The sequence below is a fragment of the Haliaeetus albicilla genome, chromosome 2 (assembly GCF_947461875.1).
Source record: "Haliaeetus albicilla chromosome 2, bHalAlb1.1, whole genome shotgun sequence".
NCBI lineage: Eukaryota > Metazoa > Chordata > Aves > Accipitriformes > Accipitridae > Haliaeetus > Haliaeetus albicilla.
Window position 1 is genome coordinate 1,666,856 of NC_091484.1, and position 15,087 is coordinate 1,681,942.

The following is a 15,087-nucleotide window of genomic DNA, read 5'->3' on the forward strand; positions in this document are numbered from 1 at the left end:
GTTTTTCTGTTCAAAACAGCACCACAAGAGCAGTGAGCAGCCCAGCTCACACGCGTCCCAGCAAGCAATAAAGGTAAGAGACCCATAAACACGAGAGAGGCAAAGCCTCCTTATCATTACAGCCACGAGAAGCCAAGCCAGCCCAAAGAGTTTTATGCATTTCCAAGCCTGAACTAGAGAGCTTGCTCTCATCCTTTCTGCCAACAGCTTCAAGCACAGCTCCAGTCACCTGCCATGCCAGCCTTTTTTTGCAAGTCCCTTTTCAGCTCAGGAAACAGCACCACACGATCACCTGAGTTAGCAGAACAAGTAACAGCAACACGGACATGTGTCTGAGAGTCTCAGGTGTCCGAGAGCATCATTTGGAGTAGTTGTATCCCTAGCCCCTTCTTGCCCTCACACAGCCTTTGCAAGTTATCTTTCTTGTTAAGTCCAGGGAAAGACCTAAAACAGTCTTACAAGGTAAGAAATCGTATCGCAATGCTAAGGTAAGAAATCATTCTTTGTAAATTTTAATCTAAATTTGATCACCTCTTCCCAATGCTGGAATTTTTGTCCTCCAGCATGTTAGAGCACTTGGTCTATATTTAGTTCTGCTAGCTGCGCTAGACTGGCTAGGAGATGATGTGTCTTTAGCCAAGAGAACTGCGCTGACAGGAGCCAGGGAGGCAGCTTACAAGTCATTTGCCAGTTAAGTGGTTCCCCAAATAGAATGGCTTCAGCTATAAAACAGCAGGAGGTTTAATACTCTAATATACACAGGGAACTACTTTAAAGTGTGGGCAAGATTCATATTAGCACCCATCTAAACATCAACAAGAAAGGTCAGACCTGCAATATGCAGGCTTGCAGAAGCCTCACATTACTTAACACAATTCAAGCTTAATACAGACTAAAAGCCTAAGAAACAGACACTTAAAACCACTACTTAAATGTACAAAGACAAACCAGCTCTTCCAGGATGCACACATCCTTGTACGATCACCAAGTGCCCTTTACGAAAACTCTTCTGCAGGAAAGGGATTCAGCCCACTAGCAAGAGACAGCGATCAGATTAGGAATTTTTATTTAGTTCAGGTACACAATATTTGTATGCAGTATCAAAACCTGGTTTAGTCTTTAGAGAACAAGATGTCTAGATGTGAAGCAAGGCCATGGAGACCACATGGCACTACCTGTACACCATGCCTCAGCCACCTGCCTCAGGTGGCATTAAACTACTCAATATAATAACGGAACCAAATGTAGGAGTTGAGACTGAGCAGTCACGTAAAAACAATTGTTCCCTCTCTGCCTATCAAGAGAGTGGAGAGTGACCCGATGTCCCTCCTACTGTCACGTGGATGTCTATCAGCACCGGAATCTATCCGAGAAGTTGGGAGACTTCGGTGTAGTCAGCGGCTGATCACTGGGCTTCACTTCTACACTGCGGTATTTGCGTATTGGGTTTGCCTTGTGAACCTGTTAAAAAAAATAATTAAAAAAAATCAAGGACAAAATGAAGCAAATGGTTGCAGTTATGATGAAGCTGAAACTTGCAGGTGAGCCATCGGTGGGATGAAGGCAGGTGTCTGCCTACAAGACCACCACACCGCCTAGGGCGCTGGAGTGAGCCACCAGGAACATGCACGGCACACTTTGGGGTGGATTTTACACAGATCACTCTGTTCCAATGACTACATGTGTACAGCTCCAAAAATCAGTCACCCAAGTAGAGCATCCCCCCCTCCTTTTTTTTTTTTTTTTTTAAGACCAGTTGTAAAGTTAATGAGGAGTCAGTTTGCAACAGGGAAACTTGAAAAGACAGTCTTAATGTACCTCAATGTTGACATTAGCTCATTTAGTACATTTACACATCCCTTTGGGTTATTTTACAGCCCCTGTTCAGAAATAACTCACTCACCAGTTCTTGTCTTAGCTTAGCAACTTCTTCCTTTTCACGCTCCTCTTGTTGCTGTCTGACCTGCTCTTGATGCCTCTCCCTTACGGCTTCTATAGCTGCCAATCGTTTTTCAAATTCTTGCCGCTCTTTAGCTCTTTTTTCTGTTGCCAGCTCAAAGCTTTCAGGAACTATGGAACCAGAAAGGCTCTCTAAGTTTAGAAATAGAGGAGATAACATTGGTGCAAAGACAGTCAGTTAAAGCAGAGCAGTATTAGCATCAGGTGGAAGCCTCCCTCTGGAGCGCTTCACCTTGCATGGGTAGTTAGTAGGTACCTCCAGGCTTCAGGAAAATAGAAAACCTTATGCCCAAGCATGACCAGTGTTAATGCAGACATTACCCCACCATGGGTGTTCTTTTAGGAGGGAGCAAGCACACAATTGTTAGTACAAACAAGTTTTTGGCTGGTCCTATACCCTATGAACCTTAGTCTACCCTAAGCCATAGATGCCTTCATCTCATTAGAAATGGGAGGAAAAGACTGACAGCTGCTACAGAAATGCCAGCTGTCTGTACAGGGAGCTGCTTGCATACTATTTACCCTTATTCCAAGCTAGCACGCATCAATCATCTGCCAATTGTAGCATAGTTGTTAAATACAGCTGCCATGTTAGTGCAGGACAGGGGGGCAGTGGAGAGGAAACTCCCCCGCTCCCTGGGGATACAAGCTGTTAGGGAATTAGTTGATTAAGTGCAAGGCACTATTGGCTGTGCTGATAAAGAAGAGGCAACAGCCAATCTAAACATCATTTAATTGCACCAGTTCTGAGTTATCAGCCAAGCCTGTAACTCTACCTGATAACAGCTTATTTTCTTTTTTAGGCACAAAAGGCTCCTGGTACACCACTGTGTTGGGACGAGCTTTAAAACATGCTGCCTCTTTCTGCCTTTTCAAGTCTTCTTTAAGCTGCAAGAGAAGACAGCCCATCAAGTGCCAGGCATAACAAAAAGACCATCTGTCCCCACCCAGACTTCAGCACTCCCAACACTGGAAAAGACAGGTTGACTTAAAGTCATTTGCATAGCAAATTATATTAAAGCCAAAAAGTTGTGTCACTTGTCACCTGCCAGTTACTTTTGCTAAAAATAGCCTGAAGAAAATTTCAGGTGTCCACTGCAGACTTCACATGAGAGAAGCACTATATTAACTATACATCAACAAGTCCCCAAGCATAGAGATGGTCAGCAAGGGGATCCAGCTGCACATAATTGCTGCTTAGAAAATACCCCACAGCTGTTCATGCAGTTGTGCTAAGTCCCATCACTTACCATAAAGGGAGCAAAAAAACCCCAGTCCACCAATCCTTAACCCATAGCACGAGTCTCATGCCAAGGACAGGATAAGCCATTCTCAAACTCAGATCCTGATTCAGCTCAAGCAGGACACTTTCTGAAGTCAATCATAACTCCACTAGCTGCCTTAAGGCTGCTCATACCTGCTACCCTTCCCATCCTACCTGCTGTTTCCAGCTCTGTAGCTTGGCAACTCCCCGTTCATCAATCTGCAGATTGAACGGTTCAGGCTGAGTTGGGTTTTTGACCTTCTTTTCTGGAAGCTTAACATGGTCAAAGTAAGGCAGAGGTAGTGCTTTGAACTTTGGCACCTGAAAGAAACAACTTGAAATATTTCTTGCCCTTTCCTCAGAGGCATGAAGCTTTGGAGTTTAACAGCCAAAAGCAAGAGGCAAGTCCTGCCACACCTTTTTTACTTAAGGAGTGGAACCCAAGGTAGCTTTTAGTTCTTACCTCTTCCTTCTGCAATTCTTCTATTTTTTTCTCTTTTTGTATTTGCCGCTCTCTGTCACGGGCATCAAAAGAGAAGGGGCAAACTTCCACGTGCCTCTGCTCTGGCATTTTAGGTTTGAAGGGCACTCCATAATGTGGCATTGGGTTAGCTTTGATCACAGGCACCACCTCTTTTTCCTAAAAAGATATTAGCATTAAGATCTGACACAGCACCAGATTTTTGGGTTTTGTAGAAAGACTACAACTCCAGCCAAACAAAGCCATGAATACTAGAGTTCCTTTAATAAGGGTAACAACAGTGTCAAGCAAAAACTCCGGATACTGTAAAAATTAGTAATCTAAAAAGTACTAATTTACAGGCATCCTGAACCACAGGCAAGTTTTCCCTCTTTCCAAACAACTATCAGTTCCTAGTACTTGTCCAAATTGGACTAATTCTTTAACATCCTCCTCGCAAGAGGGAAAGGAGGAAGGCCATGATGCATTCTGAATCCTGCTCCCAACCTCCAGGGATCTAGAGCGACTGCGGGGAGAAGAAAGGTCATGTGCAATATCTGCCCGTCTCAGTAACAGAATAGGGATGGGCAATGTCCTTTAAAATCTAAGCAGTTTACTTTCCTCATTCATAGCAGCAACACCTCAGAAACCCTAGTCAGTGCCCTCGTGTTTAAATTGAGTTATTTCATTTTGTATGAGAATTTAGTTTCTGTAAAATGAGTAGCAGCAACTAGATTGTTAGAATGGAATGGCACAGAGAAAGATGACCACTGGAGGAACTGACTAACAGGAGGGAAGGGCTAACCAAACCAGACCATCACACCCAACTGGCAGCAGTACGGCAGGCTGGCCAAGGCAGTCACTGTGGTTGGACCAGAAGGCTTGACTACAGCCCATTCACAACAGTAGTTACCTTTTCTTCATCTCTGCCAGGCATTCGGGTTCTGCTTTTCAAGGTGAAGGCTGGAGACTTGGGGACCGTAACAGGAAGCACTTTCTTCTCCGGAACACCCTGTTCAGAAGAGCCAGTAAGGAGTTACCCCAGCCTAAGTGCCAAGAAAAAGCACTACAGAGAAACAACCCGACAGCACAGTCCATACTCATTCCAGTTCTTACCTAATGACAGACAATGTTTACTGAAGATTATTAAATACATAATGCAACATAGCTATGGACATTTTGAAGCTAATTGCCACCTTAGTTCTAATTCCCAGGTCTGGGTATTACGAAACTTCTTACCACAATGTCCCCTAGGATTTTCGTTGGACATGGCCTGGAATGGAATTCAAAGTGCTCTTCCTCCTGCTGCTTCTTACTCTCACGCTCCTGAATCCTTTTTTCTATTTCCAACTCAAAGCCAATGGGTTGCGTGAGTTCCTTCACAGCAGGTTTCTTGGGCAGGAGTGGTCCACCCTCAAAGATTTTGGGATCAAGTTCTCGTGCTTTGAATTTGTACCTACACAGGAAAGGCGGAGATAGTCACTGACATATTGTACATGGCAAGATGCAGCTTCTAGCAAATGGCTTCTCTCACAGCATAGAAGAGCAACAGTCAGGTACAGAAGCAGTTGTGCCATGCACACACATTACATAGCACGCAGCTTTAGTTAGCAACTCCTCCTTTGCTTTTGAAACAGCAAGATATTAAGGAAAACCTTATGGATTGCTTTCTTGGAAATCCAAAGCTTTGTTTACAGGAGAGTTTTGAAGTGTACACAGGCTGTACTGCTATATTGGGTTTGCTTTACTAATCATAAGCTATACTCAACCCAAGATCAGCTCTCTTAAGAGCGCTTTCTTCAAAACAAATTGGCTATTTTTCACATCCCTACAGTCAGAGCCATAGGATTATGCACAAGCTAAAAGAATCTCAATGTTTTTATGCTACTCATTCTTTTACGCAAAAAGGGTATTCCTGAGAAGTGATATTTTGGCACCTGGAAGGTATTTCCAGTGTGGCACAATTGTCTCTTGGAGGACTAGAGTAAACCTTTACTTACTGTTGAATTTTCTCCATTTCCTCTGCTTCTAACTCTGCTGTAGTTTTGCAGGTGACAGGTCTGAAGCGCTGCTTTGTTAGAAGCACTGGTGTTTTAGGGTTTGTAAGCCGAGCCTTCACCAACTTTCCTGGAACTGGGCCTATAAATTCAAGTCACAGAAACTAGCAGTTAATGGCAAGGCCTGCAACAGACATGGACTGTTTGCTCAGTAGAGTTGCCAAAAAAACTTTCTTGCTCTACCACCATCTCTGTGGACAGCCTCCTGGCTGGATATAGCCAGGACTGCTCACCTTCATCAGATTTCCTGCTCCTTAAATGGTAACGAGAGGGTGTGCGTTTTTGGAATGCTTCTACCTGCTCAGCAAGGGACACATATTCTGATGTGGTTTCTTCAAGTTTTCTTTTGTTTCCCTGGGACAGATTGAAAGGTTTGGGGACAGTGGGTCCCTTCGGCACTCGCACCTGAAGACAAAAAAACCTACAGTCATTATGGCCATTTAACACAGGATGCTTCAATGACATTTCCTTTCCCCACTGATTCACAGTATCTGTCCCTTCTCTTTATTGAAAAGAAGGTAACACTTAACGTTAGACATAAGTCTTAACTGTTTGAACGTGCACAAGCTAGTTATATTGGGAAACTGTATGAAGTGGAAGATTAAAGCACAAAGTGTAGTGACCAGAAGGTACGACATTAAATGGCCCTTTTCAAAAGGGTCCTTTAGAGTCTTGTGGCAATGCAGATATGCAGTGAGCTAACAGTTAAGTTTGCACAATGCTTCCCTCTCCTATGGTAGCCCTCTTTGTGCGTTATCAGCAGCACGTGTTGCAAAAGCAGAAAGAAGGTGATGTCAAGAGTTAGTCAGCTGAGTGCTGGCAATATTCTGGCTCTCACCGGAGAAGGAGGATGCTTTCTCAGTACTGCTGCAAAATCCACTTCCTTGTACTCGTTCCCAGGCTGGCTTTCCCCATGTTGTTTAATTCTATTCTCCGTGCAGAAGTGGAAGTCAATTGGCTTTGTTACTTGACCAACAGTTCTCTTCATGGGTTGTCCTAAAGGAAAAGAGCATATAAGGTCTTGAAGCCTTTTGGGGTCCAGGGGGAGGATTTGGAGAAAAAAAGCATTTAATTTCTAATTAACTTGAACAGTTTTTGGAGAACTCATCTATAACCTTTCAAAACATGACAAAAACCAAACAAATTTATTTCCAGGCAGTTTAGGGGCTGATCTACATTAAAAGCCACCTAATCCCAACACTTATTACAAAATCTGGAATGTTTGTTTTTAAAGGTACTTGTGCAGCTCTATGCAGCACTCTCCAGCTGAGCCCAGTAGAGCTTCAACCTGCAATTCAGCTAGAGCCCACCTGCTCCAGCAATAGCTGCTTTCAGAGACTCCTCGTTCTTCTTCCGCAACTCCACAACCTCCTGCTGCAACTGCTGCATCCTTTCCAGCTCCTGCTCCTCTGTACTCTTCAGCTTGCCAGAATGATTGGTCCTCCTGCAGAAGCACGTTAAAGACTGAGATATGCCTTCCTGCTTCACAGCATGATGTTAGCACAAAGGAACATGCTTATCTCTGACTTCATTGCAGAAGCATCACTCATTATAAAAGTATACTCTTTAGAAAAGATCTGTTTGGATTTTGCTTGCTCAAGAAAGCTTGCAGCTAACTGCTATCCTGCACATCCATTTGCTGTATGCACGTTTCATCCATTAGCAAGAACAATTGTTTCCTCAAATTAAAGCAAAAGCTTTCGTTTGCACAGGTTCAGGGGGTGACATACATTTATTTCATCCTAATATTGTTGTCTCGATCCAGTGTTTACTAAATGTGATACCATCACATGCCAAGTTGAAGCTGAAAACACTCTAGCCAGGGCTGTCACCTAAATCAACTATGATTAGCAAAGACAAGTCACAAGAAAGCTACATACTTTAACATTGTTGGTGTGGAGGGCATGGTCAGCTTGCTTCTCCCTCTCCCTGGGGAGAGGTCAGGATTCTGCAGGGGCTGTCTCCTCGTGGGTACTTCTGTGACCTTCTCTCTGCTGCTAGAGCTAAGGCAACAAAGTGTTACAGCAAACCACTCCAATTAACTGTGCTCTAAATGAAAGATCACCTGCAGCTCTCACCACCATGCATAACATCCCAGCACCCAGTGAGTTCTAAGGTATGCCAGACCAGCCTTACCTCACCACGGGCCCACGTACAGATTGTCTAGTTTTCCCTGGTACTCTAAGGCTGCAGAAGGGAAGATGAATTACTGAGTTTTTGGAACTGAGGCTCTTCTTGAGGAGGTAGGTGTACTGTAGTTTATCTGGGTATAGCAGTGCTTGAAAGATCACACTTCAATTTCCTGACCTCAAACTTATCACCATGATATCTTAGCGGTTAAGCTAATTTGAGAAATATTTTAGCTGCAACTGTTTCATAGTTTATGACTGCCTGATGACTTCCTGATGAACAAGTTAAGCCAAATTTAAAGCTAGGTGACAGACACTGAATATGGAGTAAGAAGCTTAAGAAACCCAAGCTTATTTCATTCACATCTCTACCTCCAAATAGAGCGTTTCCTTCAGGTCTTAGAGCCATTTCTTCTTGTTTATGAAACCAGTATCAGGAATCAGGTTTCAGTCACCTCTCCCTAACCTTCCTGTGAGAACCCTCTCAGCCACGTGGAAATTCTTTCCAAAGAAACAGTTTTATCCCCCTTCCCAGCCCCAAACAGAAAGACTTTGATGACATACATTCTCATTTTTTTCAGGGGTGGTACTTCTTCCTTATTAACCAAGGCATTAGCATTTCTCTCTGCTTTGATTCTAGCTGGCTGTTTGCGTTGCTGTGTTTTTCTCTGTGTTGTAGCCTGTCTTCTACCAGCCCTAGAGTAGAACAGAAAGTGGAGGTTAGCTTTCCCACAGGTCTGAAAAGACACACGATCTGTGTAACACTTTTTACGTCAGCACATCACCTAACTCCAACATGCCCCCTACATAAATTGCGTGTTTAACACAACAAACTAAATGCAGCATGAATTATTTAACAATCCATAAACTTAATATTCTTTGGTACATATGAGGACACAGAGTCCCTTGCATTCACATCAAGAATGAGTGCTGCCCAACTCAGGCAGATATAGACAAAGAAACTTTATAAGCCACTTCAGTTTCAGGTATCCTCACATTCCAGAAACAATTAGTGCTACTCTCATTTGACAAGCATGTGAGACACTGCATTACATTTCCACCCCTAGAGATTGTCCCTCCAGCTTAGCAAGCAGATCAGCTGTGCCAATACACGATCTCTGTGCTGGAGAACTTCAGACCCGTAGGATGACCCAAGAACAGCTAGATCCTGAGGACCAGGACCTGCTTAGTTACACCATCATCAATCTTCACACAAACTGAATATAAGTATTTCACCTTTGAGAGGCCTCTGCAGGAGCAGTAGCTCTCCAGCTCGTCAGGGATCCAACAATATTCTGAGGAACTGCACTGGCCTGCACACATTCTGCTTGACCATCATCTTCACCATGGCTTTCACCTGCGAACAGTGACAAGCGTCAGCTTGTATATATCTATGCACTATACACACACACAGAGGAATGCTAAAGTGAAACCACATGAGGCCTTGCTAGACAACAACATATGAAGATGGTCCCACAAAAGCCAGACTGAGGCCTTTTCATTTTGCGAGTGAAAAGCAGGTAAAATTTATTCTCTCCCCCCCCATACCATGCCAGCTTACTCATTGTTATTCCTTGTGACGCGACAGAAGACAGAATAATATCAGGCTTTGAAAAAGCAGGGCTGTTCTGTGAGACCTTTGCCAGATTTTCTGCAGGAGGGACATTCTCCAGATCGGCTTTTTGGTCTATGAGGAAAGAGAGACTTTCACTATCCATACTATGTTAGGAATTTTTAATACCTCAGAATCTCATTATGATGTTAACAAAGTCATCTGTCAAGTTACAGATGACAAAGATTAAACATAAAAACAAAATGGAAAAACCCCATGCATGCTTAATGATGCAGTTAACATGACTAATCCGCTGGCACAGAAGCCAGGCCCAAAACAAGGATCACACCAAGCCCTCATCCAAAGTAAAAACAATCAAGGAGTTGGAAGCACCTTACCAAACCAGGAGTCTGCATTGTGCACATCGTCATCGCTCAGAGTCGCAAAGTTGATGCAAGGGTTTGGGACATCAAAGGAATAGCGAAATTCTGGGCGAGACATCTTCACCTTCACACTGTCTCCACGAGTCCTCCGCTCACACTGCTACAGTCCCTTTAGACAACAAGCATTGGCCACATGTTATACCAAACCCCAACACAGGTGTCAGCTAAATCATTCTCCACCTCTCTTCCTCTGCACGATTTCTAGAGATAGAGGCTGGGGCAGCCTTGGGTACATTTTCCTGTCTTGTAATTTACAGCCTTTGGACAGAATGCCTCATAAGCAATGCAGTTTTTTATTCTACTGCGGACTGGCAAAGCTAAGGAGATTTTACCAGTGTTGACATTTGCAGGTTCAAAACTATCAAAAAGATAAAGTTTTGAAGGTTTTCTTTGTACCTGTAGGTGCTAGAATTGTATTTTCTAAAAGGAAGTATAAAACTCTTCCAGAGCGAGACTGATTTGCCCTTCCCTCCCTCACCACGTACAGCAAAGAAGAGTTCTTCCCCTTACAGATTTATGAAGCAAGAGCCTGATGAGAAGGTTGACTACAGAGCACTGCAAAGCACAGTCTTTCTCCCTCCAAAGGGCTACAAACAAGAACTAATGACACAAACGTGCTCTTCTATAGAGTAAACTGATTTTCAAAGGAGGAAGAGAGTTGCGTAGAGTATTATTAGAGGGCAAAAAGTAGGAAGAAGGGCAGTGTAGGGCCCTTGCTGCATTCCACGGCACTACCCTGAGGCTGGCCAGGCTATAAACAAACCAAGCACTGTGACCATGTCAAGAATGGTTCCTGCAGTTAATTAGTGGAGCACTGACAGCAGGAGGAGTCCCTGTGTCAACAGGTGATATTAAACTCAACCCAACAGGAATAAAGCCAGCAACAAAGTTATAAAACCTTAAATTGTAACAAAACCTTTTTGCAAAGGTGTTTTCATGCTTTTATGATGCCTCGCACAGCTGCAAGGCAAAGCCCCTGAGGATGTATTATAAAACACTCCCTAAGGAAATCACCTGAACTTTGCTTTTATGAGTCCAACCAATTCTAAAGCAGCATATTCTTAATCCACAAAGTCTCAGACCTAAACCATCTGTCTCGGCAGACCACACATAGTTCAACCCGGACGGTATGCTCCATAAATAAGAAAATGTTCAAGAGTAAATCAAAGCAGCATTTAGAAGGTACCACTGCTGTTTACAATCACCGGCCCTCCCCCTGATGATGGCTGCACTGAGAAGCCTTCAGTTCCCCAGCACAGAATTGTGATAGTTAAGGGGAAGAATGTCATTAGAGAAGCATCAGCTACATGACTGCAAAGATGTCAGGGTAGGACCCAAAGAAGGCAAACAGAAGAATCAGAGCCAAAACCAACCGTCACCGAGCTCAAGACACGGCTGGAATCGAATGCTTTCCTACCGCCCTTAATCAAGATAGAGTTTCTGTCAACACTATCCACTTTTTTAAAAATCAAATGCGTCATCTGCATTCTCCCCTCACCCTCCCCAGTCTGTCCACCCAGTCAGAGCTCTGGGCATCGTGTTTCACAGCTACTCATGTCCACTGCTACACTGCTGCAGTTTCCAACTTTTTACTGTGTAAAGTCCATATCCTTTCATAACGTCAGCACCCTCAACACTGACCTCACCGCCGACCCTTTCTCTCTCCCCCTCCCTCCATCCCAGGGGGAAGCAAATAGTCATGAAAAGAAAGGGAGTGCATCAATGCCACAGTTTCCTACTCCAAGTCTCTTGAAAGAGCCAGTGGGGAGGTAAAAGTTATTGTGACTGAGCTGCAGAGGCTCCGTTTCAGTCAGATGAACTCACGGCATCACTTTTCAAATCCCTCTGTATGCTCCGAGTCCTGTGCAGAATAAGATTTTCTGCGAAGCAGCAATTCACTGAAAGGCATCTTGCTCCTCCACCCATCGACTCAGCTTGGGACTGAGTTCCTGTCAGTTAGGAACATTATGGTGATTTATCACTCTGATATGCCCACTGCAATGCTTCTGCAATCGAAACAGGCTCAGCCAAGGACAGCCCCAAAGCCTGCTGCCCACTCCATTGAGGCATTCTAAAACACCCAATTGCGATTCTGACGGCAGAACCACCATTATCTCAGTCTTTTATTTAAAGACAGAAGGCAAAATTCTCTCTCTCCACTGTGGCACTCTTCCACCAGAAGTGAGGTGCAGAAATTTCTTCTCATTAATAGGGACGTTACCTAATTAGCAGGCACTGTGTGCATTTACCAGACCATGGTTACAAGCACACTGTAATCCTACGTAATTACAGAGTGGATTTAAAGCATAACCCTGCTCTCCCCCATATCCTTCACCTTCTGTGTCCACACTAGTGTTCGCAGAGCTTCGCAGCAAGCCAGGGAAACCTTCACCCCCGTTCTGCAGGATCAGCTTTCTCCTCGTTCACAGAGAGCTGCTCACCCCACCGCTGGTGCAAGAAAGGAGGAAGATCCAGTCCTCTCGCTTTCAAAAATAGCCCAAATTCCTTTGATAAAAGTGACTGCCTAACTAAAACCTTAATTGTCTTTCTAGGGCCACTTGCCTCACTAACCTAAAATGTACCTCACACAGCCACAGCCCCATACGGTTTCTGCACAGAGCAGCACAGCTGTACCCACAAAGAGGAATGGATGGCGGGTTTCTCTGCACATCAGGTTTCTTTTGAGTAACTATGCTTTGGCACGTTCCAGAAGAGTGCCTTGGCCTGGGTTAGATTAGTTAGCTTTGAAAAAGGATTAAGCTAAATTGGAACAAGCATTCCTATCCCAGAATAAGACTGATCCAACAGCAAGCGCAATAGGTATTTTGGAATAACTTCACACCTCGCTCTAATCCAAATTAGCTTTAAAATGCTAACACGATTCCATCACAGATGTGCTCAGCATCTTATTCTCAATGTAGTTGTTAATTTCTTGCCAAAACCATTTAGGGCAGACAAGACTGGAGAGGAGTAACTCCAACAAGACCCATACAGTACTGGCCTAGGTGCAGTATGTGACTCTCAGCACCAAGCACATTCACAATTACGACCTAACCAAAAGAGCCTTTTATTTTTGGAGCAGCAGCCCAGCATGGACTGATGGTCATCAGGCAATACAATAACAGCACCCACTGCCTGGGACAAAGGACCCTCCCAGACATACAGGCCTTTGTGTTGGAGAGAGGAAGCAGTGTTCCCAGGTGAAAAATTAGAGGTCAGAAGGAGACAGAATGGAGGAGTTTGGGGGAGCATCAAGGGACAGACAGAAGGAGGGTGCAGAGATGATCTGCTCTTTCTTGCCATCTTGCAATGTAATTAGATAATCCCCTGGTCAACTAGAGACAACACTTTATCACAGTACACCACTGGAGCTTCATAAGATACAGATGTTATTTACTCCAAATCCTAACAGGATCAGAAAGCAGAAAAAAGTAGTACCAGATACACAAAAAGGATATTCCGAGTTACAGTGGCAGATATATCTGAAGCCAGTTGATCCACATGTCTCAAAACCCAGGATGGGCTATCGGGAATAAGCAAGAGAAGCTTCCCAACCAGTGTGCTGCAGTAACTCCAGTGCCTTCAGCTGGGCACCCAACACTGACTGCTATTTAAACAGAGGACGCTGCGCTAACCAGGCACCTTATTTAATTCAGCCTGGCAGCTTCTTCATTGTCCTACAACCCACAGCTTTCCGATAATCTGGACAAGGTGCACAGATGCTTTTCAGGGGTTAATATGCAAATTGGACCATTACAAAGGGCTGGAAACTGCCTCTCTGTAGGTACAGTGCTGTCATCACAGCCTGGTAGGAAGCTACCCCACCACAAAGCCACCAAGTGAACTCCTTCAGCACGATGCCAGCAATCATTAACAGAAGTCATCCTTGCTTTTCCCTGAACAGGGTTAAGTGAACACTTTTAACAAATTCTGGATCTACAGCTTCTCCTTCCTCTCTGATGCTCTTCACTCAATGCTCCAGTGTGTTTTTCCACAGCACAGAATCAACACTGAATTCATCGTCCCGGGTACAGAACAGAGGCAACGCTGCTGTTCCATTGTATAATATTCAAATTGGGACACAAAGCCTTTAACTCCACGCAGGCGAGAGATGAGCACGCAGAGAGCGCCACAGACCACCCTGACCTGCTGTCATTAGCCTACAGCAAAAGGAGAAGTGAGGTGCTGGAGCAGCAGGTTTTCTCCAGAGCAGCCTTTGCTCTGCTAACGGTCCAGACCCACCTCCCTTCCAACAGCCCAAAATAAACAGCCCTGACACCTTATGCTCCGTAAATGAGATCCCACAAGTTTTAGAAGACATGAAGATGGGACATTCTAAGAATAGCTGTTCAAGGAAAAGTAAATTATTTTTAGCCAGTATAACCTCAATTTGTTGTTAGATTAAGTTGAAGCTCCTCTAGTTTAAAAAAAGCACAGTGTAAAAATAGCTAACTTAATACCTTTTCTGTTACTTAAGCCAGGTTTCACCTGGTTTTCTTCCCTCCTTTTCCTAGGAAGCAGGATTTGGTTTGAGAAGATGTAACATAGTTTTCCTTAGCTCCAACAGTAAGACACACACTTCTTCAGGTTTTGAGCAGTGGGTGTGAACAAACAGTTACTGACACAGCAAGGCAGCCTGGTCCGTGCTGGCACGGTGCTCTAGGTTGTATTTCATCGTGAAATACATCGTTTCATCACATCAGATTTTGTGATTGTTTGAAGACTCGCATCCCAACACGCAACTTTCTTTTACTCACGAGGCAGCTACCCCATCATAAGGCTTATTTCAGTACTGCGAACCCATCTTCGGGGAGGGAGCCCTTTGCCACGGTGGCTTCACCCCCCGCCGGCCTCGGGCTGGCCCCAGGCTCCGGCTCCTTCAAGCCCCACGGTCACGTCGAGTTTGCAATTAGCCCTCGGGGATTTAGGCCCAGACCACGGAGCTCCGGGTGCGATCCTGCCCTCCAGCCACCGCGCCAGGCCACGGCAAAAGCCACCCCGGACACGGGCTAAGCGCCCAGAGCCGCTTTCCGCCTCCATTTCCCAACCGCGCCCTCGCGGTGCCGCAAGGAGCTGAGGCCATGTAACCGATACCTGGGGCTCGGAGCAGGCCCAGCCACGTACCCCACAACCGGAGAGACCCGACCGGACCCCGAGGAAGGGCTGCGGCCCAGGCCGTCCTCCGGTAACAGCGTCTGCCAGATAAGGTAGGACGAAGCCGAG

The 15,087-nt window shown here is 44.8% G+C and overlaps 1 protein-coding gene across 4 annotated transcripts; it reads right to left on the reverse strand.

Annotated features, from left to right (window-relative positions):
• Positions 1-1,049: 1,049 nt before the first annotated feature.
• Positions 1,050-12,863, reverse strand: TPX2 (TPX2 microtubule nucleation factor). 4 transcript variants are annotated; one of them, XM_069801614.1, is made up of 17 exons: positions 9,820-12,863; positions 9,431-9,556; positions 9,106-9,226; positions 8,434-8,565; positions 7,877-7,927; positions 7,621-7,743; positions 7,051-7,184; positions 6,579-6,736; positions 5,974-6,145; positions 5,684-5,822; positions 4,923-5,139; positions 4,597-4,695; positions 3,687-3,863; positions 3,398-3,544; positions 2,736-2,847; positions 1,904-2,070; positions 1,050-1,461 (listed from the first exon to the last, which is right to left on the reverse strand). In XM_069801614.1, exons 1-17 carry the CDS (start codon positions 9,920-9,922, stop codon positions 1,351-1,353), a joined length of 2,289 nt encoding a protein of 762 aa, XP_069657715.1. In that variant the 5' UTR covers positions 9,923-12,863; the 3' UTR covers positions 1,050-1,350. The 4 variants fall into 4 exon arrangements, with proteins under 4 accessions (XP_069657715.1, XP_069657706.1, XP_009927346.1 ...); XM_069801605.1 differs by having other exon boundaries at positions 1,904-2,091; positions 9,820-12,861; XM_009929044.2 differs by lacking the exon at positions 7,877-7,927 and having other exon boundaries at positions 9,820-12,857.
• Between the last annotated feature and the right edge of the window lie 2,224 nt (positions 12,864-15,087).